We start from the raw sequence: 26,306 nt of genomic DNA, 5'->3' as shown, positions 1-26,306 counted from the left end.
GGCCTGTGCTCACATGGGCAGTGACCACTGCATCAGCGATGCGCTATGCCCAGAGGCTGGCAAGTTATCCAGCCAGCTGTGTGCTTCCTGTGTGCCAGGCCTTTTCTAAGCACCAGAGTGCACTCCTACTTCTCCGGCCACTCTTCCTCTGTTTCCTTTGCAGGCTGATCCTCCACCCTCTGGCCGCTAACTTTTGAAGTTTCTTAAGGTTCTGTTCTAAGCCTCTTCTCAACTCGTTCTTTCTCTAGGTGAGGTCCTTTTTGCTTGGGACTTCAGTTATTGCCTATATGCCAGTGAGTCACAGCTGTCTATCTCCATGTCAAAACCACATATCCAGATTCTTACTTATCCCCTCTTGGGTGGCTGACATTTCAAATCTACCACCTCCAGCATACCCACAGCTCAAACTCACGTTGCCAGAGTGTCCCATCTCTGCCCCGCTCCTTCCCTTATACCTTGCTGAGATAATTCCCACTCTTCTTTTAGATCTCAGTTCAGTCACTACTTCCTCAGGAAAACCTTCTTGACCTCTAACTAGATCAGATCCTTGTATTTCCCTCTCTTGGTACCATGTGTGTCATTGAGTTGGAATTTGATTGTCTCCCATTAGTGAGCACATTTGTCTTGTTTTGACTCACAGTCACATTCCCAGTGCTTAGCTAGGTGCCTGGTGCCCAGCCAGTACTCTGTACAGTAATTATTTGTTAAATGAACGAAGAATTTCAACATGGTCTGTTAGGATGCTTCAGTGTTTGTAGCTCAGACATTGTAGGATCGTAGAGATGTGAGTGGCCCTCATGCCGGCTACTATGAGAAATGCCCCCTTTCCTTACAAGTGACCTATCTAGTAACTTCAGGCTTTAAGAAAAGATATTCAATTAAGCTCAACCATCAAGGTCAACAAACTGCTTTATAAAACAAGCAAATTCAGACCAACACCACCACAATCTTTAATTTTAGAAATTGATACAAAGGGATCAGTGAGGTACCCATCAAAGCATATTTAGAAAATAAATTCTCTTTTGCGTTTCTATGTGATTTTACCTCATGATTTATTTTAATATCTTTCTAGCACTCTGATCTATAAATTTGGAAGAACTGAAGAGCTATGGACCTGAGATCACTTCTCAAATCACATTTTTCTTTTGTTATATTCTATTTGTAGATAAGTTTTTATCTCTCAATATAATTTACACATTGCCAAATGGAATAGATTGTACATTAAATGTTTTGTTTCTTTACACTTTTATGCTCTGAGTTTTGAAATAGTTTTATGAAATTTCTGTCCTTTTTTTTTCATTGAATAGATTGTTAATATGTACATAGTATAAGACTATATAGATGAGATGATCTGTGTTGGTTTTTTTATTCTTGAAGACTTAAAGCTTAATCTGTTCCCTGAGCCAGGGTTGTATCATCACCTAATTATAGAGTTAACTACTTTGTCTCAGTATCTCTAATTTTCAAAATGTGCAAAAAATACAGCTCCATATACCTGAAATAAGCGCTGAGCCATTAAAAAAGGTATTTCAGCAAGTTGTAATTTATTTTGGCTTAAAAATGAGATTTTTTTTTAAAGGAAAAATGTTTGTTCTTATGTATAAAGTGGACTTTTATATGAAGATTTTTAAAAATGTCTGAAGGACTAGTTTGAAAGCCTCTTTTAAAAACAATTCCTCTCATATGACTTTATTTGAGAAGGGTTAATACATGATCAGATAAGCTCAGTTTTATATGGTTGATGTAAAACGACTGTAAGGCAGCTCAGCAACGTGCTTCTTACAAAAGCAGCTTAAATGGTTCTCTTTTGACAGCCTACTATTATCTGACATTACAAAATTCTATATCAAGCAAGTTTGAGACAACTGCAGCTTAAAAGCATGAACCATATAACAAAAAGTGGAACAATTAGTTTCAAGATAAAGCACTTCTTCCCAAAGGGGATTATTATGACCTAGTGAAAAATTAGGCATTTCATCCACTCAGTTACTGACTGCAAGTGTCTTTTTGCTCTAGCTCTCAAGCTTTAGGTGAACTCTTCCTGCAGAATACATCTTTAACCTGCAAGTTCTTACTCCAGTCAAAAACTTCTTTTGCTGAGTTTGAAATACTGTATTTGCACTGAGTGTATTCCCGTGAGAGATTTCAGAGGGATAGTTGGGTCTTTATTTCTACTTTTGCTTTCCTTTGTTATACAGGTTTTGTGTTGTACTTTTTTCCTCCAGAGGGATTTTTCTAGAGCCTTTTGTTGTAAGACAGAATAATATCAGTGGTATTATATGCAGCTTCTAATATAAGCCTTATTTTGCTTAATGTCTCTCCTCTCTGAGGATTTACTGTGCACAGAGCATGAAGCAGTTGTGGAATGCTGTGCCTTTGTCTAGATACCATCTTGTTTAATTACTTCTTTCTTTGTTGTTTTTTCCTCAAAAAAAACCTGTGTCTTGCTTCCAACAAATTTTAAGACTGATTACTTGTTTCCACTCCCTTCTAACCTCTTGCAATAAATATTACTTCTCACACATTCTAGTATTGTTAAATCTGTTGGAGAAAATGAACTATAAAAGTGGGTTGGCTGTTCATTTTGCAGTTACTCAAGTGGACCTGGTCAAAGAAGCAGTTTCCTTTTATAAAATAAAGAGAAATATATATATATATATTTTTTTGGGGGGGGGCGGTGGAGCATGCCATGCGGCTTGTGGGATCCTAGCTCCCTGACCAAGGATCGAACCTGGGCCCTTGGCAGTGAAAGCACAGAGTCCTAACCACTGGACCAGCAGGAAATTTCCAGGAGAACTATATTATACTCAGATTTGTGAAATGCTAATGTGAAGGCTAATGAAGGCCATCCAGAAGGCCTAGTGGCAGTTTTTTCTGTTTTTGACTCTGTCATGAATTTGTTTTAATTGTGAGCAAATCACTTAATTTCCCTGTTTGTTTCCTCATTAAAAAAAAAAAGATAATGTTAGTATCCACTCCTATCAGACATTGTGAGTTAGAATAGGGTCCTTTGTAACCATTTAAAGATACATGTGATTCCCTTAATATAAAGGTCTCCTGGGGCAGAGTCAAGATGGCAGTGTGGGAAGATGCCGAATTAGCGTCTCCCCACAACTAGGGTGCCTGCCGGCCGCTGATGGGGGACCCTGATGCCCAAGGAGATGGGAGGAACCCCCAAGTGAACCGATAGGGACGTGGTGGGGGCAGAACGGGGAGGAGAAGTGGAGGCCAGACAGCATCCACGCCCCTGAGGCCGGGGAGTTCAGGAGAGGTAGGCAGGAGGGACCCTCTGGGAGGAGTGGAGGGCATTTGCCCCACCCACTCAGGCCCTGGGAGCCCGCTGAGCTCCCAGGCCAGTCCCCTGCCCTCCAAGGCCCCCTCCACTCCCCTGCCACATTGGTCCTGGGAGCATAGGAAGGAGGCTGGGGAGATCAGGAGAGGCAGGTGGGAGGGGCCCTCCAGGAGGACCAGGAGAGGAGCGGAGGGTGTTTTCCCCACCCACTCAGGTCCGGGGAGCCTGATGAGCTCCCAGGCTGGTCCCCTGCCCTCCAAGCCCCCCCCCCACCGCCGCTCCCCCTGGCCACATTGGTCCTGGGGGCATAGGAAGGAGGCTGAGGGGAGTTAAGGAGAGGCGGGAGGAGGGGCGCTCCAGGAGGAGCAGGAGAGGAGCAGAGGGCGATTGCCCTGCCCACTCGGGCTCAGAAAGCTTGCTGGGCTCCCAGGTGAGGTCTCCCGTCATCTGAGACCAGGGGTGGGGGGCATGCCTGGGCCCCTTCTGTTCCTTGAGCCTAAGCCCCACCCCACCCCCAGCCCCCAGGGCCTTTTCCAGCCCTGTGGGTCCTGAGCATTAGCCCTGCCACCACCGAAACCTCACCCTTGCTTACACCCTGCCCTCCACAGCCAAGGCCTTTACCCCGTTTTGTTTGTTTTTTTTTTCTTTTCCCTCCTCCTCTTTTTTACTATTGTAGTACTGATATACCTTCCGGTTGTTGATTTGTCTATATTTTTATTTTTATATTCTTCCTAAAATATCTGTTAGTTTCCTAGTCTATTTTATTTTTTACTTCATTTTTTTTTTTGCTGCCCCAGGTGGCTTGCAGGATGTTGGTTCACGAGCCCAGGGTCAGGCCTAAGCTCCTGCAGTGGGAGCTCCGAGTCCAAACCACTGGACTAACAGAGAACCTCAGTCCCGAGGGAATATTCATTGGAGTGAGGTCTCATGGAGTTCCTCATCTCAGCACCAAGACCCAGCTCTACCCAATAGCCTACAATCCCCAGTGTTGGAAGCCTCAGGCCAAACAACCAGTAAGACAGGAACACAATCCCACACATTAAAAAAAAAATTGAGGGCTTCCCTGGTGGTGCAGTGGTTGAGAATCTGCCTGCTAATGCACGGGGACACGGTTCGAGCCCTGGTCTGGGAAGATCCCACGTGCCGTGGAGCAACTAGGCCCGTGAGCCACAACTACTGAGCCTGCACGTTTGGAGCCTGTGCTTCTCAACAAGAGAGGCTGCGATAGTGACAGGCCTGCGCACCGCGATGAAGAGTGGTGCCCGCTTGCCACAACTAGAGAAAGCCCTCGCACAGAAACGGGGACCCAACGCAGCAAAAAAATTAATAAACTCCTACCCCCAACATCTTTAAAAAAATAAATAAATAAATAGAGATGGCAAAAGTGTCACAGATGAAGGAGCAAGGTAAAAACCTACAAGACCAAATAAATGAAGAGGAAATAGTCAATCTACCTGAAAAAGAATTCAGAGTAATGATAGTAAAGATGATCCAGAATCTTGGAAATAGAATGGAAGTGTGGATTGAGAAAATAAAAGAAATGTTTAACAAAGATCTAGAAGAACTAAAGAACAAACAGAGATGAACAACACAATAACTGAAATGAAAAATACACTAGAAGGAATCAATAACAGAATAACAGAGGCAGAAAGAATAAGTGAGCCGGAAGACAAAGTGGTGGAAATAACTGCTGAGGAGAAAAATAAAGAAAAAAGAATGAAAAGAATTGACAATCTCAGAGACCTCTGGGACAACACTAAATGCACCAACATTCAAATTATAGGGGTCCCAGAAGAAGGAAGAGAAAAAGAAAGGGTCTGAGAAAATATTTGAAGAGATTATAGTGGAGAACTTCCCTAATATGGGTAAGGAAATACCCAAGTCCAGGAAGCACAGAGAGTCCCATACAGGATAAACCCCAGGAAAAACACACCAAGACACATGTTAATCAAACTAACAAAAATTAAATTCAAAGAAAATATATTAAAAGCAGCAAGGGAAAAACAAAAAATAACACACAAAGGAATCCCCGTAAGGTTATCAGCTGATTTTTCAGTGGAAACTCTGCAGGCCAGAAGGGAGTGGCAGGATATACTTAAAGTGATGAAACAGAAAACCTACAACCAAGATTACTCTACCCAGCAAGGATCTCATTCAGATTCAACAGAGAAGTCAAAAGCTTTTCAAAGAAAAGCTAAGAGAATTCAGCACCACCAAACAACTTTACAACAAATGCTAAAGAAATTTCTCTAAGCGGGAAACACAAGAGAAGAAAAAGACCCACAAAAACAAACCCAAAACAATTAAGAAAATAGTAATAGGAACATACATATTGATAACTTTGAATGTAAGTGGATTAAATGCCCCAACCAAAAGACAGACTGGCTGAATGGATACAAAAACAAGACCCATATATATGCTGTCTACAAGAGACCCACTTCAGACCTAGGGACACATATAGACTGAAAGTGAAGGGACAGAAAAAGATATTCCATGCAAATAGAAATAAAAAGAAAGTTGGAGTAGCAATACTTGTATCAGATAAAATAGACTTTAAAATAAAGATTGTTACAAGAGATAAGGAGGGACACTACATAATGATCAAAGGATCAATCCAAGAAGAAGATATAACAATTATAAATGTTTATGCACCCAACATAGGAGCACCTCAATACGTAAGGCAAGTGCTAACAGCCATGAAACCACTTACGCCAAATAGATCATCCAAACAGAAAATAAATAAGGAAACACAAGCTTTAAATGACACAATAGACCAGATCTAATTGGTATTTGTAGAATATTCCCCCGAAAAGTGGCAGAATACACTTTCTTCTCAAGTGCACACGGAACATTCTCCAGGATAGATCATATCTTGGGTCACAAATCAAGCCTCAGAAAATTTAAGAAAATTGTAATTGTATTAAGCATCTTTTCTGACCACAACGCTATGTGACTGGAAATCAATTACAGGAAAAAAACTGTAAAAAACACAATACATGGAGGCTAAACAGTGCACTACTGAATAACCAAGAGATCACTGAAGAAATCAAAGAAGAAATTAAAAAATACATAGAAACAAATGACAATGAAAACACGATGACCCAAAACCTATGGGAAGCAGCAAAAGCAGTTCTAAGAGGGAAGTTTATAGCAATTCAATCTCACCTCAAGAAACAAGAAAAATCTCAAATAAACAATCTAACTCTACACTTAAAACAACTAGAGAAAGAAGAACAAAGAAAACCCAAAGTCATTAGAGGGAAAGAAATCATAAAGATCAGAGCAGAAATAAATGAAATAGAAATGAAGAAAACAGCAAAGATTAATAAAACTAAAAGCTGGTTCTTTGAGAAGATAAGCAAAATTGATAAACCCTTAGCCAGACTCATCAAGAAAAAAAGGGAGAGGATGCAAATCAATAAAATTAGAAATGAAAAAGGAGAAATCACAACTGACATTGCAGAAATACAATGGATTATAAGAGACTACTACAAACAACTATATGCCAATAAAATGGACAGCCACAAAGAAATGGACAAATTCTTGGAAAGGTACAATGTTCCAAGACTGAACCAGGAAGGATTAGAAAGTATAAACAGGCCTATCACAAGTAATGAAATTGAAACCATAATTAAAAATCTTCCAACAAACAAAAGTCCAGGACCAGATGGTTTCACAGGCGAATTCTATCAAACATTTAGAGAAGAGCTAACACCAATCCTTCTCAAACACTTCCAAAAAATTGCAGAGGGAGAAACACTCCCAAATTCATTCTACGAAGCCACCATCACCCTGATACCAAAACCAGAAAAAGATACCACAAAAAAAGAAAATTATAGACCAATACCACTGCTGAACATAGATGCAAAAATCCTGAACAAAATCCTGAACTAGCAGACAGAATCCAACAGCACATTAAAAGGATCATACACCATGATCTAGTGGGATTTATCCCCGGAATGCAAGGATTCTTAAGTATACTCAAATCAATCAATGTGAGACACCACAGTAACAATTTAAGGAGTAAAAACCATATGATCATCTCAGTAGATGCACAAAAAGCTTTTGACAAAACTCAACACCCATTTATGATAAAAACTCTCCAGAAAATGGGCATAGAGGGAACCTCCCTCAACATAATAAAGGCCATATATGACAAACCCACAGCAAGCATCATACTCAATGGCGAAAAACTGAAAGCATTTCCTCTAAGATCAGGAGCAAGACAAGGATGTCCACTCTCGCTACTCTTATTCAACATAGTTTTGGAAGTCCTAGCCGTGGCAATCAGAGAAGAAACAGAAGTAAAAGGAATACAAATTGGAAGAGAAGTAGTAAAACTCATTATTCACCAATGGCATGGTAATATACATAGAAAATCCTAAAGGTGCCACCAGAAAACTACTAGAACTAATCAATGAATTTGGTAAGGTTGCAGGATACAAGATGAATGCACAGAAATCTCTGGCATTCCTATACACCAACAACAAAAAATCAGAAATAGAAATTAAGGAAACACTCCCATTTACCATTGGAACAAAAAGAATAAAATACCTAGGAATAAACCTGCCTAAGGAGGCAAAAGACTTGTACTCAGAAAACTATAAAACACTGATGAAAGAAATTTCATAAAATAGAATTATAAAAATAGAATTACCATATGGCCCAGCAATCCCACTACCTGGCATATTCCCTTAGAAAACCATAATTCAAAAAGAGACATGCACCACAATGTTCATTGCAGCACTATTTACAATAGCCAGGTCATGGAACCAACCTAAATGTCCATGGACAGATGAATGGATAAAGAAGATGTGGCACGTTTATACAATGGAATATTACTCAGCCATAAAAAGCAACAAAATTGAGTTATTTGTAGTGAGGTGGATGGACCTAGAGACTGTCATACAGAGTGAAGTAAGTCAGAAAGAGAAAAACAAATACCGTATGTTAACGCATATATATGGAATCTTAAAAAAAAATGGTACTGCTGAACCTAGTTGCAGGGCAGGAATAAAGAGGTAGACATAGAGAATGGACTTGATGATATGGGGTGGGAGGGCGAGGCTGGGGTGAAGTGAGAGTAGCATTGACATACACACTACTGAATGTAAAATAGTTGGCTTGTGGGAAGCAGCAGCATAGCACAGGGAGATTGCTTTGCGATGACCTAGAGGGGTGGGACAGGGAGAGTGGGAGGGAGGCTCGAGAGGCAGGGGATGTGGGGACTTGTGTATGCATATGGCTGATTCGCTTTCTTGTGCAACAGAAACTAACTCGGTATTGTGAAGCAATTATACTCCAATAAAGATGTATTAAAAAAAAAACCAAAACAAGAAACCCCCCCAAACTGCAAAGGATATTATTGGAACAATTGGAAACACTTGAATATAACTGTGTATTGGATAACTAGTAAAAAGAAAAAAACAAACCTTGTTTAATATAGTTGATTCATAAGCTTGAGCTCCAAGCAGCACTATAACATATGCCCCAAGGAAGCTTCTAACTCATGCATTTTTTCCGTAAGGCCCATTCCAGTCTTGGGGGTCATTTTACACAGTGAAATCAGTAACAAGACATAAAAATGTGAAAAAGGTGGCACAAAATAGGCTGTGGAAAGGACACATTACGGCATGAGAGCTGAAACAAGAAGGCAGAGCTTCATCTCGTTCCACCTCAGCTGGGGGATCTGTGGGACAGGCGACCTCAATTACCACTCAAAGCATATCCGAAAATGACCAGGGCGTGCCACGAGTATTGACTTGGGAGTTACAAATAAATGTTTTATCGAGGAAGTGAACTTGCAAATAATGAAGTTCGACCGCAGTTTATAAAGAACTCTGATTGACCTGATCTTCCTTTAGCATAGCATTTTTTCATCACCATTCCTATCATGGTCCATCATTTCTTTCCTCATTTAATACTCTGCATCAGCTAAATCTTCCCACTGGAGGGCCCTATTTCGTCATGTCATTTTTCTGCTCAATGCTGATTGCTAACTTGTATTGAGAACTTTCTATGTGCTGTGTATTGTCTCATTCCATCCTCACAATTGGAGGTAGGAACTTTTATCTGGAGAGGTGAAGTGACTTGCCCATGGATCGGAATCACAGCTCAGGCCCTTTCTTCCTGAGGGCGAAGTCCTGCTCTTCTCACAGTCAGCATTTCCCGAGCAGCCCTAGAACCTTGGTGTTGCTTTAGGAAAAAGTGTGCGCTGGTCAGAGGACCTTGGGAGACCCTTGGCTGAACTAGGTTAAAACATTTTTTTCCTGTAAAGTTTTTTTCTTAGAGCTTTTTATACACTATGTCTTGTATGTTTTCAGGAAGGGAGTGTCAATTCTATGGTGTTTTCCATCCTTGAGTCCTGGAAATTTATCTCCTGGAACATGTTGAGAAATAAAATTTGGGGAAACTGCTGCTCTGGTGACTTTAGAAGAATAGATAGAATGCAGGGAATTAAAAGGAGAGGGAAACTTAGGTGTGGATGTTGTGATCTTGGGAAAAGCCAGTGGCCAGCCTGACATGCAGAATAGAAAAGATGAGGATGGAGAGAGGAGGAAGAGTATTTCCATTTGCATTGTTACTGGAGATTTCTGGTGTTGGAGCTGGGATTCTTGGGGGACTATAAATTCAGGTTGATTTGCTTTTCCCTAATTCTGCCACTGCTATTTATTAGCTATGTGACCCCCGAGGCTGTTTGTCTCTCTGTAAGTGTGGTTTGAGAATTAACATGAGGGAATGCCTCGTGGTGCCTGGGAACAGTAAGTGATCAATAAAGCTGGGTCCTTCTTTCCCTGGTGGCTTTGCCTGCAGTGGTTTTTCCTTCCTCATTTGATGGCTTTTTGGCCTTTTGTCACAAGGTGGCATGCCACGTTAAAAAGAATCTGGAGTCGGTTGGCTTTTGTTTTGAACCTGCCAGTACTTTTTTTTTTTTTTTGGTAGCAGATTTAACACAGCTTAAGTCATTTTACATAGGGTTTTAATTTTTTAATTTTTAAATATTTATTTTGTTTTATTTTATTTTGGGGGGGGATATGACCTTTATTGAGCTTATCCACCGGAGTGGAAACAATGTCAGTACAAAACCCAATGTTTGTTACTGTAACTTCTACATCACAATTAAAATCCAAACAGTTTTTTAAAAACAGTCATCTCAATCAAAACCCACTACTTCAGAATCAATAGCTTCTTTGAAGCCACAGTAACACTTAAATATGGTTAAGCCTAGAATGCAGAAATTTGGTTGATTGGAAAACTAATTAAGCTTCCAACTTGCTCAAACAGAATTACAAAAAGGCAAAATTGTGTTTTTCACAGAGATACAGTCCACTGGAATCACCAGCACTGGACAGCTGTTAGAGTATGTGGAGTCCTGAGATAATAAGGAATCCAGGCATCCTTTAGACAGTCTTCTGTTGTCCTTTCTTCCCAGAGATTTGTGGATGTGTGGAATGACACCACCACCAGCAATCGTAGTCTTGATGAGAGAGTCCAAGTCTTCATCTCCACGAATAGCAAGTTGCAAGCGACGAGGGGTAACACACTTTACCTTCTGGTCTTTTGATGCATTTCCTGCCAATTCAGGTACCTCCAAGGTAAGGTACTCCAGAATGGCTGCGCTGTACACAGCGGCAGTCGCGCTCACACGTCCATGGCTGGTCGCCCTAGATTTCAGGTGTCCATGAATACGGCCCACCGTATTTCCTCTCTGCGAGCGGGAAACCGCCTTTGTCTTGGCCTTTCTGGAGTCCTTCCCAGCCTTGCCGCCAGCCATTTCGAATTCTGCTGAAGCTCAAACAAGCAAGGCAGAGAAAGTACTAGTCAGACACCCAGCGAGAACCTGCCGCCTACGGCTTCGTCGCGCCACGATTCAAACTGCTATGTAGGGTTTTTAGATGATAGTATATGCCTCTTCAATTCTTTAAGTTGCAGCAAATAGGATGTTTTAAATTTATACATGTCAGTGTGGCAGGGCAAACCTTCTAGACCCCCATGGATAATGACAGTGCGGAGATCACCAGATCTTTGATTTAGGAGCACCTTGTCCAGGTGACAAAAAGGGATTCAGTATGAGGCTAAGTGTATTTACTTCCTGTTATGAAAGTTATCAACGTAGAGATTGAATAACTTTATTTTGAAATAACTTCAGACTTACAGGAAAGTTACAAAAATAACTCAGAGAATTCCTGTATAAACTTTAGATTCCCCAAAGGTTGACATTTTACCGCACTTGCTTTAGTCTGTTTTTTTTCTGAGACCTTTGACAATATGCTGCAGACAGGATGGCTCTTTACCCTTGAATAGTTCCGTGTATATTTCCCCAAATCACAACTGCTGTACAATACCAAAATCAGGAAGTTAACGTTGATACAGCACTAAGCACTTCATTCAAATTTTGCCAAGTGCCCCACTAGTATGATTTATAGTAAAGAAAAATAAGTTATTTTCAGTTCCAGAATCCAGTCCGTGATCACACATTGCATTTAGTTGTCATGGCCCTTTAGTGGCTCTTAACTTTGGACAACTTCAACCTTTGTCATTCATGACTAGGTTTTCTTTTTCTTTTTTTTTAAATACATTTATTTATTTGTTTGTTTTTATTTTTGGCTGTGTTGGGTCTTCATTGCTGTGGACTTTCTCTAGTTGCGGCGAGCAGGGGCTACTCTTCGTTGCAGTGTGTGGGTTTCTCATTGTTGTGGCTTCTCTTGTTGCGGAACACGGGCTCTAGGTGCACGGGCTTCAGTGGTTGTGGCACGCGGACTCAGTAGTTGTGGCTTGCGAGCTCTAGAGCACAGGCTCAGTAGTTGTGGCACACGGGCTTAGTTGCTCTGTGGCATGTGGGATCTTCCTGGACCAGGGCTCGAACCTGTGTCCCCTGCATTGGCAGGTGGATTCTTAGCCACTGTGCCACCAGGGAAGCCCATGACTAGGTATTTTTGAAGAATGCAGACCAGCTGTTGTGTAGAATGCCCCTCAATTTTGGTTTGTCTGATGTCCCATCAGGAGTAGATTCTGGTTATACAGTTTGGGCAGGAATAACACAGAGCTTATGTTTTCAGGACATCAAAGCAAGCACACATCTGTCCCAGTACTGGTGATTTTAACTTTGCCTGCCTTAATGCCCAAGGTGGTGTCCACCAGGTATCTCCACTGTAAAGTAGCTATTTTTCTCCTTTATAATTATTGAAGTACCTTGTGTGGAGAGAGACTGATTAATAAGTCAAACAGAACATGTTCGTTGTAATTTTTACTAACAGCAGTATGTAGACTTGAACTAAAGTGGCCCTGTGATATGACAGAGGAGATATACAATTTGTGTGTAACAAATTATAATCTTTACATATATAAATGCTTCTTGTCTGGTTGAAGAAAAACCCAGATGTGGGGGGAGGGGGAGTATATAACCTTATCCTGAAATCTGCCTGTTTTCAGTCTCTTCCATCCCAGTGTCTCTTGGACCAGAGCACTGAGCTTTCATTTTATACAAAATTTGTGACATTATTTCATCAAATTTTATTTTATTTATTTATTTTTGGCTGCCCTGCATGGCTTGCGGGATCTTAGTTCTCCGACCAGCAATCGAACCCGTGCCCCCTGCAGGGGAGGCTCGGAGTCCTAACCACTGGACTGCCAGGGAATTCCCATTATTTCATTATGAAAAGGAATATTCTCTAGAAAATCGCTGGAAAACAGAGTAAAAAGAAATTCATGTTACCATCTAAAGTCTACTAGTGGCTTTTTGGTGTGTAATAAGTTTTAAAACTGATTTTGCAAGTTAGCATGGAAACCTTACCATTAATTTTTTTTTTTTTTTTTTTTTTTTGCGGTACGCGGGCCTCTCACTGCCGTGGCCTCTCCCGTTGCGGAGCACAGGCTCCGGACGCGCAGGCTCAGCGGCCATGGCTCACGGGCCCAGCCACTCCGCGGCATGTGGCATCTTCCCGGACCGGGGCAGAACCCCTGTCCCCTGCATCGGCAGGCGGACTCTCAACCACCGCGCCACCAGGGAAGCCCCCTTACCATTAATTTTGACAGTTTTTCATGAGGAAATTCTAAATCTCAAAGGAACCAAATACATTTGTATTCTGTGTATGTAAATGACACCCCTGGGGTTGTGCAGTGCACAACCTGTACAAACGTACACATGGCCCTAACTATTGGTGCTGTGTTCATCTTTTAGTTGTAGCATGGGGCTGGCCACTTGAGAAGTGTTTGGGGTAGCTGGAGTTACACACAGTCATACTAAGGTTCACAGCAACACTTCAGAAAGCAGCTAGTAAAGAAGCATATCGGTTTAATTGGTTAATTGAATTTTATGCCAGGCCCTTTACTTGCCCATTGGCAAGGGCCTCAGAGTCCTATGTGGACTCATCAGCTCTTGGAGGGCTTAGGCCTTCTCTCATTCTCTCAACTACAAAAAGTACACTTATTATCTACAGGGACGATATCAAATAGTTCTATTCATTTGAATGCAAAAGTGAAACAAGTCCAATTCATATTTATTATAAATTGTTATTCACAGCACTATTTAATTACAAGGGAAAAGTAGTTAATGTCTTTTGCAAGTGATTATGTTTTAACCAGGGGTATGTACGTAAAGAAACCCTGGGGGGGGGTCTGCTTCCCCCCTTTCTTTAATAAATGGGGGGCCTGGAGAAGCCACTCCTGCCTGTATTTCATTATCGGTTTGAAATTTTAGGTGGCATCTCAGTCTTCCTAGAGTGTTGGCAAATGGCACTGACCAGATCCCTCCCCGGAGCCAAGTGCTGCTCCAAGTATCCACTCTGACCAGCTTCTGTGCCCCCCCGAGGCAGCTGGCCATCTTCCCTCAGCACAAGCTGGAAGCAAGGAGGAAGAGGTCACTTTTACTGTATCCCCATCAGAGAGCTGTTGCTTCTTAGTAGAGCCTGTGAGCATTGAGGAGTGGGAGGTCTGACTGCTCCACGGGGAGATGCCTGTGTGGATTCGAACTCTCACCAAACAGTTGGGACGGTTTAGGATGTTCTCGCCTAAAATACAGGCTTTCTGGCATAAAGCAAAGTTATTTTGGAGGGCCCTGGGGCACCTTAGGGATACACAGTTGTTTCCCAGTAGTTGAAAGCAGCATAACTTGTGACTATGCAGACTTCTAAAAACCACTATGGACAGAGATAAGTGATGGTAAATGAAATAAAAGTCACAAAGGCAGATGCCCCAATCACGGGCTAGGACCTGTGCCGTTCTCCACGCTGGTAGTTTCTGGTGAGAGGGCAGCAGCAGTTTCTCCAGTTACAGTACACCAGCCAGTGACCTACAGATATGGAGACAGTCTCCCTTCTCTGACCCTATCCCTCCTCCAACTCCCCCCTGGGGGCCTCCCCTCTCCACCGCCATGTCCCTCAGCTCCTCGCCCTGCTGGCCTTGGCACCATCCAGAACAAGAGGGCTTCACCCAGCAGCTTCCTGTCCCAGGGCGCTGAAGTTGTCTGCAATCTGCAAGCTGAGCGCTGCAGAACCCCCAGGGGGCGCTATTCACACTGAGGCGCAGGAGATGGCATGTTCACTTAAAAAGAAAATTCGTGGCACAAATCAAAGTGTCTTGAAAGATGGGTGTCTTATCTAATTCACATAACGGTACATTATGGAGTGGCAGCGTCCTTGATCCAACTCACCCATCATCTCTGGGTGACCTGTTATTGATGTAGGGCCTACTTTCCTCCATTGATCTTCATACTCCTAAATTGTATCCAGGGTACATAGTCCATAATGCGCTTTATAGAATACATGCAAGAATCAAATACCCCTCCTCCCGTATAATATATGAACCTTGAATTAAACAGTCTCGGTATCAAATGGGGTGTTGTAGGGACCTTCTGTAACTGTATAAACCTAAATAATGGAAGTGAGTCTGTTTTCTCCTATACAATGAACACTGCATTGTACAGATCAGGGGTCATCAAACTCTTCCTGTAAGCGTTCAGGTAGTAAATATTTTAGGCTTTGTAGGCAAACAGTCTCTTGCAACTACTCAATTCTGCCTTGCAGTGCAAAAGCAGCCATGGGGTCCCAATAAAGTTTACTTACGGACACTCAAATGTAAATTTCATATACTTTTCATGTGTGATGAAATATTATTCTTCTTTTGATTTTTTCAACCATTTAAAGATGTAAAAACTATTTTTAGCTTACAGCCTGTACAAAAACAGGGAGCAGGCTGGATTTGGCAGCAAACTGGGCGGCAGTTTGCCCTGTTATAGGTAATTTATAGACTTTTTCCAGCTCAAACATGATTATGTACTTAGCTTGACTAGAAATTAATGTCCCAAGTTAGTATAAGTATTAATCCCATTGCTTAGTCATTTATTTGACAAAGTAGAACCAGGTGTTTCTTTTCGGAAAATACTATTAAAAAGGAGTATCTTACTTGCTCAAATAATTCCTGTCCTTTCTCCCTGGGGCTGGATAACAGGCCAGCCCCATGCCCCCTGGGGATGCTTACTGAGGAAGGATGGCGCGGGCCTGAGAGGAGAAGCACGGTTGGACGCTTGGTGAACCCAGTTGGGTGTCAGTGTAGCCCCTCCCCTATAAAGCAATAACCTTGTAGAGTTTGGCCCTTGAGTGGCACCTGGAAATAGTGCTGACCCTGGGCTTGGGCTCTGAGTCTGTCACTCACTGAAGCTGCTGCCTGCAATTAAGAAGGGCCTTTCTGAGCCTGAACCCCAGTCTGCCCCAGGACACTGGACTGATTCCACCCTGAACCCAGTTCAGCCTTATCGGAATCTGGTCCCCACGGCCAGCCTGCTTGCCCCCGACTAGCTGGCACCTCCTTTTATGGAGGGTGGCACAGAAGAGCTTATTCCTAACAGAGCTGATCTGTCCCCCTTTCTGCTGGGTTCAAACTCTTAACCGGTTCTCTTCCTGCTGTATACATGTCCTCCTCTCCTCGCTGGGCTGCTTCGTGTGGCCCAACAGAGGAAGCTCTTCTATCTTACATTTCCTAAATGATTTGAGGGAGGTCTTTACCATTTCCCTCTACTAACTCTTTCTCCAAACCTGTCCCAACTCAAGGTGCACCTAATCAACAGACATCTCACAAGGGGACTCGCCTGGGGGTGGGTGGGTGTCCTTTTCTCTCATGTCACCCTGGATGGAAGGGTGCACAATGATTGGTTAGAAAGTCAGCCCAAGAGCCAATTCCTCACCAGAGGCACAGGGCCCCAACAGAGACACAGAAGGTGGTTCCATCGACCGGTGCTGGAAGCTTCATGTACCTCCTGTCAGCATCGCCTCTTCCCACTGTCAAGGTTAGGCTGCCAGGAGGGGCTTCTTTCTCAAGCAACCTTACGGCAACATGTCACTTTGTGTGCGTGTTGGAGGGGAGGAGTGAAGCTACGCATCCATCTCCTAAACGTTAAGAGTCATATATATGGATTTTATTTTTTAGAATATATTTCCTTTTATTTATTTATTTGGCTGTGCCGGGTCTTAGTTGTGGCACGCAGGATCTTTTAGTTGCGGCATGTGGGATGAAGTTCCCTGACCAGGGATCGAACCCAGGCCCCCCTGCATTGGGAGCGTGGAGTCTTAACCACTGGACCACCAGGGAAGCCCCCATATAAATGGACTTTTAATTAATATCCTCTGAACAAAATAACCCATCAGTACTTGCATCATCAGAAGACTTGCAGGCCCAGTGGCCATCACTATTGCCCATTGCCTAATTCTCTTTACATGCCTTGCTCAACACGTGTGACATATCACGTACAAATGCAGCGCCGATGCAGCTTCTGAGAATCCCCTTCCTAACTTTTCGAGGAATCAAGTGACACAGGTCAAAATTTCTTGCTGTGTGACCATGAGGCCTCTGGGTAGCTCTACTGGGTGTTATTTAAGAAAACAAAAATTTAGATATAGTCATTTTTAAAAGTTGAAACTTTGCAGAAAATAGACCAAAATAAAGAAGGTGAAGAGGAAAAACTTCACAGACTTTTAAAAAGTTAACTATACAGTCTTTTACTTCTAGCTTGAAAAGAAAAAAATGACCCTTAAATTAATAGGAAACTATTTACAGGATTAATCACATTTTAAGCCAGGACACTCAGTGTCCCTTGTTACAGGGAGAGGCTGGGACAGCTTAGGTGACCTGCCCAAGGGGCCCAAGCTCCTTGCCATAGCCAGGAGAGGACCCCGTCTCCTGACCGCCTGGCCCCACCCACAATGTACAAAATATCAGAGGGGTGCCACAGCCATTTTGATAACAAATAATTATGGGCCTTTTTAGTGTTTAAGAGAAACCTTAATTTTTTTGGTATGTAGAATCGGTCTAGAAACTTGTAGGATTTAGGAAATTCTTAGTTTAAAAAAAAGTAAGTTTTTCTCTCCCACAGGACCCAGGACCTCTCCCCAGGCACCCCCGGGTCTTTTCATGACAGGAATAAGGAGTCGTGGGCTCCATCAAGTCCTGACAGGCACATCCGCAGCTTCACTGTCTCAGGGTCCTCCTTCCACGGGCTGGTGGCTTGGATCCGTGCTTTGGTTCAAAGTGTTTTGGAGAATGTCTTCTTGCTTATTCTCTGGAAACGACACGATGGACACAGAGTCCCAGGCATCATCCTTTGGCGAGCTGTCCTTGTCCAAGGCGTCTAAGATGGGCTGAGCTGGATCCTTTAAATACTTGAAAAGGTTGAACACCATTATCATAATTTGTTTATCAGTTCCAAATACCAGAACTTCATACTTTAGTTTTAGTTGGCATAATCCTATTTCATTCAGGTATAACTTCCAATTCTGTCCACCAACGAAGTAACTTCTAAAACCGGACCCCTGTTCACCCCCCATCTCAATAACTCACACGAATCCAAGGGCCAACCCAGGGAATACTCTGAAAGCACGAAAGGGCAGCGTAACTCAGGAAAAGCAAGTTCTGACTTGCTGCACTGGATGAGGGCTTGTGGATTATCAATCCTAAAATGTCTCTGGAATTCTAACTTTTCAGGGAAGGAGGAAATGGAGCCTCTTGTTCAACTATCATGGGGGCAAAGAGGGAAAGTTCACGAGCATTTTTCTCAGCCACTCCACCCACTGGTTGGTTCTACTTCACACAACACACGGGGTGCAGAGGATCTGTGCTATGCAGCCCTGGGCGAACCAGAAAGTGCAGGTCCTCAAGGCAAAGTGCCGGTCCACAGGCCTTAACTTGCCCTGGCCCTCCTGCCTTGGCTCTGCGCTTAGCCATCAATTACCAAGTTACCAAGAACCAACTGCCTGGCTCTTGGAAATGCTGAAAGATACTGAAATACGGTCAGCTTAGAGCTGGCTGATGAGAAGACGAATAACCACGAATCACGCGCACTTGTGAAACCTCAAAAATATAAGTGAAACCTGATTCATTATTCTCATGTAACTTCAGTGACCTTTGATATAGACTTTTCACACTTTCTCAGAAAAGTGAACCGAAACACTTTATGTTTTAGATTCAAGCACCAAAGGAACAACTAGTACTAAATTCACTTACTAGGGTCCTGCTGCTAGTTCTGTGAGACGGAGTTATTTGTTTGTTTGTTTTTTAAATTTTTTGCCTGTGCCACGTGGAATGTGGGATCTTAGTTCCCTGTCCAGGGATTGAACCTGTGCCCTCTGCAGTGGAAGCTCAGAGCCTTAACCACTGGACCACCAGGAAAGTCCCGAGACAGAAATTATTGATGCAAGTAAAATTCTGAGTTGAGAGCTGTTACGTTGTGACAGTATTAACCAGGGAAGGGTTTTTTTTTGTTGTTTTTTTTTGTGGTAAGAACATCTAACATGAGTTCTACCTTCTTCACACAGTTTTAAGTGCACAACACAGTACTACCTACAGGCACAATGTTGTACAGCAGAAACCAGAACTTATTCATCTTGCATAACTGAAACTTTATACCATTTGAAAGCAACTCCCCGCTCCCCCTGCCGCCTGGCCCCTGGTAACCACTGTGCTACTCTCTGCTTCTATGAGTTTGACTATTATTCTATTTAGATTCTTGATAGAAGTGGAATCCTGCAGCATTTGTATGGAGGTTCCAGTAGGGAATTTAACATGTGCTTCGCATAACGTCTGTGTACTTTAAACACCTCATGACAGATGAAGGGAAACAAGTGACTATAGCTCTTTCTAGAAGCACCACTCTGTCTTTACAGACTAGATACAACAACATAAGGTTCTGTTTCCAGTACTTTGACCCTGATCTTACTGCAGAATGATGAACCCCCAGAAGCAAATGGTTCCAAATATGCTTGTATCAGCTAGCTTCTGATCCCAAGAACGTCCCGGCTGTCTCCTCAGAGGGCCTGGTTCCCTCGCAGAGCCTCAGGGGGTCGCTGGAGCTGGGCAGGAAAACAGGACTTTCCATAAGACCTACCCACTCCACTTTTCTTTCTTAAATCCTTTAAAATACTAGTAACATCCCCTGTGTACTCGGCGTGCAAGGCTTTGAACTCACGGCTCTGGGTGTTTACTCTAGAATCCTCTTGCCTGCACACTGTCTGACCCAAAGCTCATGCTCTTGACTGCTGTCCCCACTGGTCCATGTCCCCTCCAGCCAGGCTCCAGAAGCCCGGGACTCTCGTGTTGTCTCCAGAGGGACCTACTGCGGCCGATCTCCTGTCCGGGCCAGACCAGGCCACCTTTTGGCCAACCTCGTGCCATTAAAAAAATTTAAAAAAAAATTTTTACTTTATTTAACTAATTAATTAATTAATGTATTTGGCTGTGCCGGGTCTTAGTTGCCGCATGTGGGATCTTCGTGGCGGCATGTGGGATCTAGGTCCCTGAACCCGGGGGATTTAACCCTGACCCCCTGCATTGGGAGTGCCGAGTCTTAGCCACTGGACCACCAGGGAAGTTGCCCCCCAATTTTTTTTTAATTGTGGTAAAATACACATAACATAAAATTTACCATCTTAACCATTTTTAAGTGTACAGCTCAGTAGTGTAAAGTCTATTCACATTGTTGGGCAATGATCACCACCATCTGTCTCTAGAACTTTTTAATTAATTAATTAATTTATTTGGCTGTGCCGGGTCTTAGTTGCAGCATGTGGGATCTAGTTCCCTGACCAGGGATTGAACCCGGGCCCCCTGCATTGGGAGTGTGGAGTCTTAACCACTGGACCACCAGGGAAGTCCCTAGAACATTTTTCATTTTGCAAAACTGAAACTGTCCCCGTTAAACACTCACTGCCCATTTCCTCCCTCCCTCCGGACCCTGGCAACCACTATTCTACATTCTGGTTCTGTGAATGTGAGTACTCTAAGCACCTCATATAAGTGGAATCATGTAGTATTTGTCTTTTTGTGACTAATTTATTTCCCTTATCATAATGTCCTCAAGGTTCATCCACGTTGTAGCATGTCTCAGAATTCCCTTCCTTTTTAAGGCTGAGTAATATTCCATTCATATGTATACACCACATCTCTCTCTTGTTTTTCTGGCTGCACCTGTGGCTTGCAGGATCGTAGTTCCCTGACCAGGGATTGAACCCGAGGCCAGAGCAGTGAAAGCGCCGAGTCGTAACCACTGGACTGCCAGGGAACTCCCACCACATTTTATTTATACATTCATCTGTCGATGGACACTTGGGTTGTTTCTACCTTTTGGCCGTTGTGAATAATGCTGCTATGAACATGGGTGTACAAAGAACCAAGTGCTGCTTTTAACACAAATCTCAGTGTCATGGCTTTGTCCACTGCTCTACTCTTAGGCGTTACCAGGGGGGCATGAAAGGCTGACATGTCACCCTTTTAAATGTGTACACACATACCTCTTCTATTTGTGATGGGATGCTTGGTGCAGAGTGAAACCAGTATTTAACCAGGCCTCTGTATTTCAGTACCAGGAAGAGACAGGCCCCCACCAGCACTGACAGCAACAAAAAGGTTCCCACAGAGATCAGGATGACTTGTTGAAGCTTGGTAGCGGCTAAACAGGTGACATAAAAGTGAACAAGATGACCATCCTACATACGATACAAACATCGGGTAATTTCTCAGCCACCACTGCAATAAATAGAGTTCTCGGCCACCACTGCAATAAATAGAGTCCCAGTAAACTGGATGGATACTGCCCCTCCTCCACCCAGCCCTGTATGCTTTAATTAATAGCTAGTAAAGGCAAGCCTAAAACAAAGCAAGTGTTAGCTGTCTGGCAGCTCTTGCTACTGGAGACTTCAGCACGAGCTTGTTATGTCTACAGTGAAGTGCTGTCCTAGCCCCTTCTCTCTGGGTCTCCGCACTCTCACCACCCTCCACCTAATAAGGAATCCCTGATTGCACTATTTTAGGAGTGTTCTGTTCCCATCTCAGAAAGGACTTAAGAAAGCATACATTACCATCCACTGTTGTTTCGGAGCAAGATATGTTGCTTAAATGCCCAGGTCTAGAGATGTTTTCTTTTGCCAAAAACAGTTCTGCCTTGAGTTGGAAACAGTATACTCTTAAGGGTTTTAAATCATTCAACGTGATGAAGTTGCTCCTGACACGGTGTGTCACCTACGTAAAATACACCAAGAACCACACCTGAAAATCACCCACATAGATATGGTCAAGCCCCTTCCATCTTCTCCAATGTTTCCTCAAATTCACGCTGAACACAATAACCAAAGAAGAAGGTAATTCTGTTTCTAAACAAACAATACCAATTTTATATGTATCACATATGCTTATAGCAGACAAATTTTATATGTGAAAATTGGTGAGGAACGTCAAGGAAGATGCTGATGGCATTAGAGCTGTGTTTCTGGCTGTGAGGTCCGAGGGCCCAACCGAAGCCCCATCACAGCAATGGAGGGTCCAAAGCTGGAATTTAGCAAATCCCAGTTTCTAGGACGAAATTTTCTCCTTTCAAATGAACATTTTGTATTTCATGGTTAATCTCATCTAGATACTTGAAGTTAGTCAACAAATAAAGGAAAAAAGTCATTCTAGGAGATAATGTTCCTTTGGTTCCCAATCTGCTTCTGGTTTTCACTGAAATGTGCTGACTCCTTTTATAGTTTTGGTCAAAATGATCTGAGTGATTTATGTCATCAGGAAAGAGTTGGGTCCCAAATTCTTAGCGGATTCTGTCCCCTCCTTCCCTCCCTGCTGCTACCCTCCCTCGGGTCTTGTCACCTCCACATGGTCAGTCAATGGTTCCTCACTCTCACCTCAGACAAACTGTCACTGTTCCACAGGGAAAGGAGAAAAAAAAAACACTATATTACGGCTATATAGGATTTCTCATAAAGGACTGCTTTCATTTTTTTTTTTTTTTTGTCTGCTGTGGATCTTCGTTGCTGCGTGTGGGCTTTCTCTAGTTGCGGCGGGCGGGGTCTACTCTTTGCGCGGTGCGCGGGCTTCTCATTGCGGTGGCTTCTCTTGTTGCGGAGCGTGGGCTCTAGGCGTGCGGGCTTCAGTAGTTGCGGTGTGTGGCCTCTGTAGCTCCGAGGTATGCATGTGGGACCTTCCCGGACCAGGGATCGAACCTGTGTCCTCTGCATTGACAGGCGGATTTTTTTTTTTTTGCGGTAGGCGGGCCTCTCACTGTTGTGGCCTCTCCCGTTGCGGAGCACAGGCTCCAGACGCGCAGGTTCAGCGGCCATGGCTCACGGGCCTAGCCGCTCCGCGGCATGTGGGATCTTCCCGGACCGGGGCACGAACCTGTGTCCCCTGCATCGGCAGGCGGACTCTCAACCACTGCGCCACCAGGGAAGCCCCAGGACTGCTTTCTGATTTTGAGATACTACAGTAGAATATACTATAGCCATTTGAAATGGTGGAATATCACACACACTCCGGAACGTGGAGGTGAAGCTGCTTACATATGTTGACTGAAAAAAGGCAGATTTTTCAACAGTATATAGAACATCATCTTATTATTTATTTATTTATTTATTTGGCCACGCTGCGGGACCTAAGTTCCCCGACCAGGGATTGAACCCACGCCCCGTGCAGTGGAAGCGCGGAGTCTTAACCACTGGGCCGCCAGGGAAGTCCCATGATCTTATTTTTAAAAATACAAAATGATCATATTATATTTGAATAGTAGGATTAGAGATGAGTTTTAATTTTTTTTCCCTCCGATTTGAAATGATGACTGCCATGGCAGAGGAGAAACAGTTTTACTCCTGATGTCACAGAAAGCAATTTTAAGGACAACATTCTTTTTGAGTAGTTTATTTTGGCAGCCAGTTGGCTATTCCAAAAGTTAGAATCACAGACTGCAGAGAAGAGCTACCATGCAGGCCTGAGACCGCTGTCCTTAGAAAGGCTTGCTTGCAAGGCTGACCCAAGGCTGGCATCTGGGACTTGGATTTGAGCAGTGTTTCCGCCATTCCCTGACTGATAAGGGTGGTTTCCTGTATAAACAATGCTCTTTATGCTGAACACCTGCTCTCCCTCTGGGAGTCTGGAGTTTTGGTGTCTATGTTGGGCAGAGGGTGCCTGTGTGACCAGCCCCCAATAAAAGCCCTGGGCACTGAGCCTCTAAACGAGCTTCTCTGGTAGATAAGATTTCACACGTGCTGTCATATCACTCTTGTTGTTAAGTGTGTCCTGGGTGACTTCCAGGGGAAGACTCGGAAGCTTATGCCTGGATTCCTTTAGACTTTGCCCCATGTGCCTCTTCCCTTTGCTGAGTTTGTTTTGTGTCTTTTCTCTGGAATAAATCACAGCCTCGAGTACAACTATACACTGAGTCCCATGCATCCTTCAAGCAAATCTAGGGGTTGGACTTGGGGACCCCTGACATACAGACTCACAGCTGGAATGGAGATCGTACAGGTGGCTTTCAGAGTTACTTTAGCCCCAGAATCTTTTGTTCATGAAAGTCCAAAGTATACATGCTCTGGCTGAAAGGGAGAAAGGGGAATCCCTTCTGCATTCTTCCAGGCTTCTCTATTCCAGTTGACCAGACCTTGACCTCAGGATTTCCGGTCCCTGGAAACGATTATTTCTTTCTTCCCTATTTGCTAAGAGTCTGTTCTTCGCTGAGTTTTGCCTTCCTCGGTGTTTTTACACTCACCACAAAGAAATGAAGAGCAAGTGCAAACATCAACTATGTGGGAGAGAAACAGCAATTAAGAGCATGGACCCTGAGGCTAGATGTCTCCTCTGCTTTGCTGTCAGTTGCTGGCCTTGGGCTAGTTACTTAACCACTTGGTTTCCCTCTCTGTGAAACAGGTGGGTGTAAAGGTTAAATGAGATGATGTATCTAAAGTGCCTGGGCCAGGTGCCAGACACAAAGAAAGCGCTGGATAAACATAAGCTCTTATTCTTATAAAAAATTATAATGTTGAACTTAGGAAATCACGAATTTACACAGGTAGTAAAACATCACTAAATGTAGCTTGGAGGGACTTCCCTGGTGGTCCAGTGGTTACGACTCCACGCTTCCACTGCAGGGGGTGTGGGTTCCATCCCTGGTTGGGGAACTAAGATTCCGCATGCCGTGCAGCGTGGCCAAAAAATAGAGGAAAAAAAATGTAGCTTGGATAATCAGATACTGGAGGTGATTAAAGGCCGTCAGTTTTTTCTTGTGCTACCCAGGGCTGACCAGACCCCTTTTGGTCTGACCCACCTTTGTCAACCCTACCCTGCCCCAGCCCCTCATGTGGCCTGAGCACGTGCAGTTCCCCAAATGTGCCAAGCCTTTTCAAACCTACTGGCCCTTCTCCCTAGAACACTCTCTCTCCTTCCAGTAGACTTTTCACCTATTCATATTGCCCTCTTTGCAAACCATGCAAACCAGAGAATTCATATAGTTAAACCTTGCAGACTGCAGTAGTAAGTTCACTGCTGTAGAAACAGGCCCACAGAAGCTCCCCAAACTCCGGAGTGTGGCAAAGGCACCATGGGCACCGGCTGAGTCCAGACCCAGACCATGGGGACCATGTGATACCAGGCAGAGAGGGCCCTGCAGATGGGTCTGGTGGGAGGGGAGTCTCAGCACAGTGAGTAGAAGCAGAGGTCCTGAAGAGAAAGATCAAAACCGCTAAGGCTCAGCCCCTAAGGGGATACTGGGATACCCTGGTGTCCTTGGCCACTTTAAAGTAGACTTTCTTTTGCTATCCAGAAACTCCAAAGAAATGAAAATCAAAAACAAAGAAGAAAAATGCTCTTGCCTGTTTGCTTCCTCCCTTTTCCCAGTAGTAGACATAATACCAAAAAAAGGCCACGGAGGCAGGGACCTCAAAGGGAGAAGAAAAGCTGATGATAAGGGAACCTTCTTCTGGGGTCACCCAGATGTCTTCTGGAGGCCCGATGGTGGCTGAAATAGAATTACAAACAAAATCAATCCATCAGTCTATGTATATACGTAGATACATATATATACATACACATGTACATCATATATATATATACAGAATATGTATATTGTACATGTAATTATATTTAGTATGGTACACACATGCATATATTTATATATGCCATGAGATTGCATTCAGACTACCAGAGGCTGTTCTGGGCACCAGATTTACTTGGAAGGCTCCAGGGCAGGTAGCCCAGTGGAGCTACAGAGTGGCCCCAGGGGTTTCTGGCCTTCGCGGAAGGAGGGGTCCTCACAGTTGTCCACGTGGCCACTCCTGCCCACCCCCAGGAGACAGCTCAGGTGCAAGGATCGGGCAGGTACAGGGCACTCCCCGGCTCAACCACAGGAGCCAGTATTTCTCATCACAATTCCACAAGAAGAGTTTCCAGAGTCCCCACAAGGGACATGCCCAGTTACAAGAACCCCTTCACTCAGCAATGCCCCAGACATGGTTTCCTACCAGGTGGTTAAGACTGGCCTGGTTGAAGTGCTATTTACCAACCAGAGGTCCTTCTGACCATAAGCAATGCTAGTAAGTCAGAAAGAGAAAAACAAATATCATGTATTAACGCATATATGTGGAATCTAGAAAATGGTAGAGATGAACCAGTTAGCGAGGCAGAAATACAGATGTAGAGAACAAACGGATGGACACCAAGGGGGGAAGTGGCAGGGTGATGGTGTGATGAATTGGGAGATTGGGATTGACATATA

At 43.6% G+C, this 26,306-nt stretch overlaps 2 protein-coding genes and 1 pseudogene across 5 annotated transcripts in view; 1 reads left to right on the top strand and 2 right to left on the bottom strand.

Moving 5' to 3' along the window:
• Positions 1-2,515, top strand: part of TMEM50B (transmembrane protein 50B) — a 35,651-nt gene extending 33,136 nt beyond the window's left edge. For both annotated transcript variants that reach the window (XM_079921660.1, XM_079921659.1), the window contains exon 7: positions 1,073-2,515. In XM_079921660.1, coding sequence (XP_079777786.1) covers positions 1,073-1,118 — 46 coding nt within the window. In that variant the 3' untranslated portion in view covers positions 1,119-2,515. The remainder of the gene's footprint in view (positions 1-1,072) is intronic.
• Positions 2,516-10,583: 8,068 nt separating this feature from the next.
• Positions 10,584-12,213, bottom strand: LOC307187251 (histone H2A.Z-like; annotated as a pseudogene). Its single transcript has one exon. The product of its transcript is annotated as a histone H2A.Z-like (transcript).
• A 451-nt stretch (positions 12,214-12,664) lies between these two features.
• The window catches only part of IFNGR2 (interferon gamma receptor 2), a 39,172-nt gene continuing 25,530 nt past the window's right edge, over positions 12,665-26,306 (bottom strand). For both annotated transcript variants that reach the window (XM_079921999.1, XM_079922000.1), the window contains exons 4-7: positions 25,405-25,550; positions 21,634-21,793; positions 21,067-21,224; positions 12,665-17,943 (exon numbers count right to left, since the gene is read on the bottom strand). In XM_079921999.1, the coding sequence (XP_079778125.1) occupies positions 17,761-17,943; positions 21,067-21,224; positions 21,634-21,793; positions 25,405-25,550 (647 nt within the window). In that variant the 3' untranslated portion in view covers positions 12,665-17,760. The remainder of the gene's footprint in view (positions 17,944-21,066; positions 21,225-21,633; positions 21,794-25,404; positions 25,551-26,306) is intronic.

The sequence above is a fragment of the Stenella coeruleoalba genome, assembly GCF_951394435.1.
Source record: "Stenella coeruleoalba genome assembly, chromosome: 5".
NCBI lineage: Eukaryota > Metazoa > Chordata > Mammalia > Artiodactyla > Delphinidae > Stenella > Stenella coeruleoalba.
Note: the sequence above shows the minus strand (reverse complement) of the source record. Positions and strands in the feature narration are given on the sequence as shown.